The 8308-nt window shown below is 39.3% G+C and overlaps 1 protein-coding gene across 1 annotated transcript in view; it reads left to right on the top strand.

Moving 5' to 3' along the window:
- Positions 1 to 4959, top strand: part of LOC108799413 (dipeptidyl peptidase 8-like) — a 6179-nt gene extending 1220 nt beyond the window's left edge. The window contains exons 3-7 of the mRNA XM_018571267.1: positions 1798 to 1944; positions 2577 to 2729; positions 2962 to 3104; positions 3291 to 3402; positions 4342 to 4959. Of these exons, the coding sequence (XP_018426769.1) occupies positions 1798 to 1944; positions 2577 to 2729; positions 2962 to 3104; positions 3291 to 3402; positions 4342 to 4464 (678 nt within the window). The 3' untranslated portion in view covers positions 4465 to 4959. The remainder of the gene's footprint in view (positions 1 to 1797; positions 1945 to 2576; positions 2730 to 2961; positions 3105 to 3290; positions 3403 to 4341) is intronic.
- Positions 4960 to 8308: the final 3349 nt, after the last annotated feature.

The raw sequence follows: 8308 nt of genomic DNA, 5'->3' as shown, positions 1-8308 counted from the left end.
AATCATTTTAGGGCCATCAATCACTGATAACACTAAACTGATGAGCGGTAACAGCTTTTAAAGCGTCGCCTATGGCCAATTTTGGGTATTATCGTTTTTTGAGGTTTCGCGCGCGCACGCAATTTTAAGGCTTGACATGTTTAGTGTCTTTTTACCCGACGTGACCCCATCTTTTATATTTTACTAAAAAATTGGGTAATAATAAATGTTTTATCATTTAATATAGGGGAAACTTTTTTTTTTTAAATTTCGGTAATTTTTCCTTTTAATATAGTAAAAAAATAAAACCCCCAGTGGTGAATAAATACCACCAAGAAAGGGTATAAAATTCATTTCAGTACAGCGCTGCATGACGGAATAAATGTCAGTCAAAGTAGCGCAGCGCTGAATACTGAAAAATGGCCTGGATGGGAAGGGGGTTTAACACCGCGGATGTCAACTGGTTAAGCAAAGTAAGTGTGAGCTTACCGTTAATAATTACGAGGTTGTTAATCAAGCACGAACAGGAATGATGCATTAATATGAAACCACAAAACTTTGGTGTGTTTAAACTATGACACTTTTTTTTTTAATTTAAATGTTGCAGAGGTATACAGAAGTGATGTGACAGTTCAGGGGAATCCTCTTCCTTCCTTAGACAAACGTCCTCTTCTTAGGAAGGGGACGGATTACTCTGAAATGTTACATTACTCCTGTATTCCTCTGCCCACTTTAAGTCACAATCTAGCTTAATCTCAAGTGAAGTGTGTGTTTTTCATGTTGGAGCAGTTGATAATGGAAGTCATTATCACCCTATTTTGTGCAGAAGCACTTTTATTCACTTGTCACCTGTGTCATCAAGCCAACGTTTTGGGGCCCCGCAGGGTCCCTTCCTCAGGGCGACATAGTGACAGTTGTCCCCCTGTGAAAGGGACCCTGCATGGTCCCAAAACATTGGCTTGATGACACAGGTGACAAGTGAATAAAAGTGCTTATGCTTAATGCACAAAATAGAGTGGTGGTGGCTTCCATTATTAACTGTACTGTGACATGGCGCCATCCGTATTGTCACTTCAAGCACCAAGATCCAAAGATGAAGGTCTGTACCCTGTATGGAGTGCAGGTGACTTGCAAACACTTCATGTTTTGAAATAACAAATGAAGAGATGGTATTGTGTTGTATACAGGTACTTTGCCTGGGTACTTTGTGGGGCTTTGGAAATATGGGAATTGACAATATAACACATTACACTTTAAGCACAGGCAATTTTTTATTCCCATCTTGAAAAGCTCTAATGTAACCTGTCCATGGCCACTGTAGCGTTTAATAATTACCTGTATGTAAAGGGTCAGTAGTAGCAGTATCGGGAACACAGCACACCAAGATGCAAAATGTTGATCCTTTATTAAACAGCCAGCAGGAACGAGCTTTTATTTGACTCGTTCGCCCTGAGCACAGCGCTGTGTTTAGTGCCAAATGCGTCGGGTATGAGCTGCTTCCCTCTGGCTGTTTAGAGGAACAACATTATTTTGCACCATGGTGTGAAGTATTCCTGTTACTGTTGCTAGTGACTGCTTCGGTGAAGACGAATCAAGCCAGCACCTGAGATGTAATTGGAGAGAATAGAGCCTAGTCTCACATGGCGCTGCGAGTGATATCTGTAGTTATGTATGTAAGGGTGTTGTGTATTTTTGTGAAGGAAAAGAGGATCTCATTGATCTACAAGACCAGTAGATATAATGCTGTTACCCTTATTTTCCGCAGGTTCAACTAATAGATATAATACTGCATAATGTTGTTATCCTTATTTTCTGCAGGTTCAACTAGTTAACAATCGATTTAAGGGATTGAAGTATTTCCGGCTGAACACCCTTGCTTCTCTTGGTTATGTAGTTGTAGTCATTGATAATCGTGGTTCTTGTCACCGTGGCTTGAAGTTTGAAGGTGCATTTAAGTACAAGATGGTAAGAAAGGGGGAGAAATTCATTGACTTTATTCTTTTCCAGTTTATATCTGGGCACATTTTTGGATGATGAAATCCAGACATTTTTTGTACTATAAAATGAATTATATTTTGCAATTAAACTTGTAAAATATGCCACTGTATATTTTAAGACTCAGCTCTGGAATAAGAGACGTGTATTACTTTCACACCAGTGCAGTAAACCTGTGTGAGACTTTACCTCTGTGAACAAACTTCCTGTATTAAAGACCGGTCACTGCTCCTCTTCTCCTTGTTCAGGGGGATTGTTCTTGTATCCACCCCCTCCTGCAGTGGCTTTATTTCCTTTGCAAAGTGGATTTATATCCTTTTGTGGTTATTGAGGAATATATTCAAATTAGCATTTTTGTGCACAGCTTTAAAAAATACTATAAAAAAATATAACATGCTCAGTTTTTAGCCTGAATGAGTTTTACAAATCTCTCTTATAAGTTCAGTTTATTGGCTGTATAAGTGCAGCTTTTCTACATGCCCACAATCTCCCTGGTATATTTTGAAAACCAGCATATGTTTTTATGAACCCATCCAAATAATTTTTTTTTTCTTCACCCTTATTTCATCCTTGTTCGCACCTTTCTCTTCTGTTATTTTTAGGGCCAAGTAGAGATAGAAGATCAGGTGGAGGGGCTGCAGTATCTGGCTGCCAAGCACAGCTTCATAGACCTCGATAGAGTTGGTATCCATGGCTGGTCTTATGGAGGCTACCTCTCCCTTATGGCCTTGATCCAGCGACCTGATATATTTAAGGTAAGTTGTGCTACATGTTTTGTTTTAATTGTGATAACTTTATTTGTGATAACTATCCGTACCTGTGTATATGAATGAGAATAATTTGTATCTGTGTGGAAACGCATGTATTTCTCTAGCCATTTTCTGCTAGTGTTTGTTTCTATAGAATCTGTTTAGTTGGGGCTTTTACAAATTAGATCCCTTTTTACACATCTTTTAAAGCTTTATTGTCTCTCCTTTTGTATCCCAGGTGGCTATTGCTGGAGCCCCAGTGACACTTTGGATCTTCTATGACACAGGATATACAGAGAGGTACATGGGTCACCCTGACCAAAACGAACATGGTTATTACCTGGGCTCAGTGGCAATGCAGGCTGAGAAGTTTCCTTCAGAGTAAGTTTTTATTGGTTTGCTAATTATAGCGCATAACTTTTTCTACTTTAAATGTCTGTAATTCATCTTCAATGGGTTTTTTGTAATGTCCTTTGTTATGCTGATTTTGAGACCTGTTGCGTCTTATTGACCAATTTCTATGCAGACTGGGATTGTGTAAACAATGTCTTTATCAATGTCTTACAGACCAAGCCGTCTGCTCCTCTTGCATGGTTTCCTGGATGAAAATGTGCACTTTGCTCACACGAGCATTCTGCTTAGCTTTTTGGTGCGCAGCGGGAAACCATATGACTTACAGGTGAGTGTTCTAGCCTGTGCTGAAGAAACCAAGCTCAGTGGATGATATATAAAGTAACATTACCAAAACAAGGAGCATCATTTAGAGAATCATAGTAGCTCTGACATGTAGAAGATTTTTTTAGAATGTTATTATTGCAGTTAATTAAAAATAAAGGCCAATGAAGTTGCATGAGCAATTCAAACAAGTTCAATAAGCCAGCAGTTTTTTTTATGCCCCCGCCATGGCCATATCATTTAATGCACAGAATGCTGTGGGACATCTTTCTTTGTAGAGCAGTGGGCGCTGTGGCTTGACCACTTCCAGTCTAGCAGCATAGAACTTGTAACTTTAGGGGGTATTTATCAGTGTGCATCAGATTTGTGCTTTTCAGTTTAAATATGAGCAACCTGATAACAAGTATCTACCCAATTGGGTAAGACAGCTTCAGCCTGTATTGGAGCTTTTTCCTTGTATTAAATATAAGAGTGTGTACAAATTTTATATAAAAATAATTGTAGCTGCAATATGGTATAAATAAAATATCGCCTACGTACTTTGAGTGGTATAACCAAAGACTAATGCACCCATTTGTTTGGATGTATTTCTTAATTGTACTTCATTTATGCTACATCAGCATCCATCCCCGTAACTGTGGCGGGTTCCCTGTGCCATAAAGATAAATGCTTTTCATATCATTTACACTGTCATGGATCAAGAAACCACTTATTATGGACCATCCTTTTTTCTCTTAACAGATTCTTGAGAAAATGAAATCACTAATACTTAACTCCACCTCAGTAGTTCTAGTAAAAAGCCTTTGCCTTGAATTGTGGCTTTTAGACATTTTTTTATTCATTTTAAAATCTTACCATGATTTTCCATTTTGATATTTTCTAATGTTATGTTTTGATTCGCCCCGTTTTGTTGTATACTAGTGAAGTACTTCTTCTTTTACAGATCTATCCTCAGGAGCGTCACAGTATTCGGGTTCCTGAGTCAGGAGAACATTATGAACTGCACCTTCTATATTACCTGCAGGAAAACCTGGGCTCTCACATAGCAGTTACCAAATCCTTGTGAGCACAGTGTTAATGGTGCTCAGGGTGGGAATTGGGAGTGCTGCACCCCTGCTGCCGGCAAATAAAGGCACCTGTACACCCCATACACTCAGCTTCCTTCTAGACAAGACTTTCAGTGGAGAGGAGATGAAAGGCGTAGTATCTTTTACCTTCAATGATATCCAACACAATGTACCAGTCAGAATGGATAAGAAACTGGTATCACAGCTCCCTATTGCATTTCTCATTACTGGGGGATGTATGGCATCTACTACACTACATGTCTTCTTGCAGATATGATGTGGGCTTTTTGCACCTCTCGTTTTTGTTTTCTATCCGATTTTAGCAACATGCGGACCTGCTGAGCAGTAATATAGCGCTATTTGGAGGACATTCATGAGAACACTTCTATAGGTGACTCTGAAATAAATGTTATTGACCTCAGCAAATAGTTATATCTTAAAATCTTTACCAGGACGAATGTCAGCCAGCTAGCTGATATATACATAAAACATTTTTACTTATAATTTGTGGAGGACTGATCACTGACTACTCAAAGCAGATCCAAAGGGTCCCTTTTAAAATAGACCTGCTATGGGAGATATCCAGCGGCTGCTGTTGCTGACCTTATGAAAATGCTACCTGCCTAGCAGTTATGCTGACCCACTAGGTATAATACCTAAAGTTACTGGTCTGAAACTAGTATGTTGATGAGGAAAGTCCGAGATAAGTTGGAAATCCTTATTAGCATACTTGCTTCAGGTCAGTGAGTCCAGGATTGAAGCAAAAGATTCAGCGTTCCAGTTGGACAGCTAGCATAGGAGATGAGATCCACTATAGTAGCCTCTGTTTCTCTCCCACAACAGGTTTACCTCAACTTAAAAAAGGAACAGAAGGCATGAAATGATTACCTTGGCAGCAAAACACTTCTAGATTGCACTGCGGTCGTAACGAAATTGATCTCCCTGAAGATGACTATCAGATTTGTACCAATCTGTTTCATTGCAATCACCCAACTGTTGCATCAATGTTTGGTCATAATAATGGCAGCCTTGCATTGCATCAGCAGTTGTCTGTAACAAAGATGTGTTCATGCCTGCTGTTACTTTTTCTGAGTTTAAAAGAATGGGGTAAACAGGGTATTGTTGAACGTTTGGCCTGTTTACAGCTTACCTGCTGGGTACTTGATTGGACTGATTGGCTTCTTATTTCTACATTACTGGTTCATGTCTTTAGCAGTAGTCTAGAGAGGTCACATACAGTTTACTGTGGTGTTTTTCTCTGGGACAGGGAGTGTGTACAGCAGAATTCAGAACCCAGCAATGTGTGAGTTATTTGTGACAGTCGGTAGTGGGAGTGTGTCCATTACACCAGTGGACTGGATTTTTCTGTTTTATATGGAGTCCAGAGCCATTTTAGAGAGGTCAGTGTAGAAGGTCGGAATGCAAGGAGTGCAGAAAGGTATGGGGTAGTATGTGAATGAATTCCGGGACAAGACTGTGTACTGACAGGAGATGAGCTGGTGGTGGTACACAGCTGACTAGCACGGGGGTAAGCCTGGTTTACGAAACAGCACCAGCCTTTGTATGCAGTAACCTTTGAAACAGTTTTCATAAATGTCCTCCAGTTATATTTTGACTTGAACACTTCATCCAGATCAAGCTTAGCATACTTCAGTTTATGCATTAAGGCTTATATTAAGGGCCACACATGACTTTATATAGGAGTTATTGTATTTCAGTACTTCTGGGGATGTGAAAATGCGTTTATTCTCAGCTATGGAAAGTATTTCACAAAGAAGACTTCTGATTGGAAATCGGAGAAGATTCTCCCAAAGAGATGACTTATGACCATGGCATTTCTGTAACTGAACAGAGATGGGGAAGGGATGCAGCTGCTTTAAAGTGCCTGGATCAATCCAGTAGAGCATAGCGTCTAAAAACATTTTTGCAAATCCCTTGAATTACGTTTTGGACTGTTTTTTTTTTCTTTTCTTTTTTTTTTTCTTTTTGGGCCCTGACATCTACTGTCATACCTATAAATGGATTCCCTTGCCCCAGTTACAGTACAATGCCATTCTTCCCAACGTGACTGATCAAGTTCTTGTACTTTAACTCCATGGCATAAAATCCCCACATCCGCTGTCTGTGTGATCCTCATTTGCTATCCTTTAATTGATGGTTTCCCTGGATATGATTCAGTGTATAATACCATGGCATCACCCACAAATCTATACATTCATCTGTCATGTAAAGCACTTTATTACATAGAAGAGGTGCTAATAACTACTTGAACATTTTTATCAGTTTGGAAGATCACAGTTCCCAGTTCCATTGGTTTGAAAGGCGTCTTATTAAAGCCTTTTATATTAATGGAGTTTTGCAAATTAGTTTGGAGCAGTGGAGGCCTACTCATACTTTACATTCTTTCTCCCATAGTACAAATTCTTGTATACATTGCTGATTGCTCTTATACCTCACATTTAATATTTTGCCGCATGTTTTAACAAAAGGATCTCAAATCTAAGCTGGCATCAAAAGATGGAGGCCGTTATGTTATTTTTGTAAGCCTGTCATCCCCAGTAGATTGGTGTCGAGTTGTATGCTTATGCACCTTCCCTTTAAATCAGGACTGGTATGATGTCACATATCCGATATAAGGCGTTTAAGTTAAAGGGTGTATGTTTTTTTTTTTCCCTTACTCTGGTGCAGAAGAATAAAAGCGCTGGACTGTGCATGTCCTATGACTTCATTGTGCTGACCAGCGTGAACTTTAACCTCCTCTTGCAGGATAAGAACTTTTTTGCTGCTGTATTCTTATATTTGGTTGGACCTGTGTGTGGGCGCACACAAAATCTCTCTATGGACCTGAAAATAGGGGGGGGGTTTGTTTTATCTCCTGTTTTCTGCAGGGTATCCATTAATTGCCAGCTCCTTGTGATTCAGTCAAATAATGAATTCCACCTTGCTTTTTCCAGACTTAAATACTGACAAATACACAATTAAGTTATTATTGTTGAGCCTCGTCCTAGACTTATTGGTGAGTACCTGTAGTTAAAGGTATTACTAGGCTGACCTTCACTTTACAGAGTCCCTGCCTTAAAGTGTGTTGGTTTGACATGCAGGGAAATGCATAGCTTAGATGTATTGTCAGCCATGTGGGACGGATTTCAATCTCCCTTTTCAGTGAGCCTGTATAAATTTCTAGAATGTCGTGTTTTAAAGAAAATTGTAATTATCTGCCTTTTTATTTTAATTATTGAGTCTACAACTATTAATCTCATCAAGTTTTGTCACTGTCATTAATGCATATTGCTCTCTTCTCACACAGACTCTTTTAAAGGTGCCATATTCTGCTATGTCTGAAAACTAGAGATGCTATAGTCTTTAAAAAAAGAGGGTTAAACATTTGTGTCTCTGGTTCTTTCCTTCTGTGTTGTGAATGCTAATGTCTCCTGATTATGCTTTATTCACACTTTGGTCAGAATTCTACTACTTAACTGCAGAACCAGTAGATTTTAAATTGTTGATGTACTGATGATCATTGTGTCTATGGGTACCAGTAACTTGCACTCTCTCTCTGTGTGGCAGCACAGGGTTCTTGAATAGCCAATATTCAAATACAAGTTGTGTCACGTGAGAAGGGGAGTAGTTTATATAATCCCCATAGGTGGAAGTAACAGGTATTTCTCTTGAAGGGGAGTGCATCATATGTTCCCTATACCTGGAATTAGCAAGTTTTTTTTTTCTTAAAGTGGGTGGATCACATACTCCCCCCATGGTTCGTGTCCCCCATTCCCAGAAGTGTCAGGTACTTAGATGCTGGGGCATGAAGAGGAAGTATGTAGACCTGGGAAAGATGGTTGT

This window comes from Nanorana parkeri, unplaced genomic scaffold (assembly GCF_000935625.1).
Source record: "Nanorana parkeri isolate BGI_ZX_2015 unplaced genomic scaffold, ASM93562v1 scaffold1720, whole genome shotgun sequence".
Lineage (NCBI taxonomy): Eukaryota > Metazoa > Chordata > Amphibia > Anura > Dicroglossidae > Nanorana > Nanorana parkeri.
The sequence above is the reverse complement of the archived record's forward strand: the minus strand, read 5'-3'. Positions and strand labels throughout refer to the sequence as shown.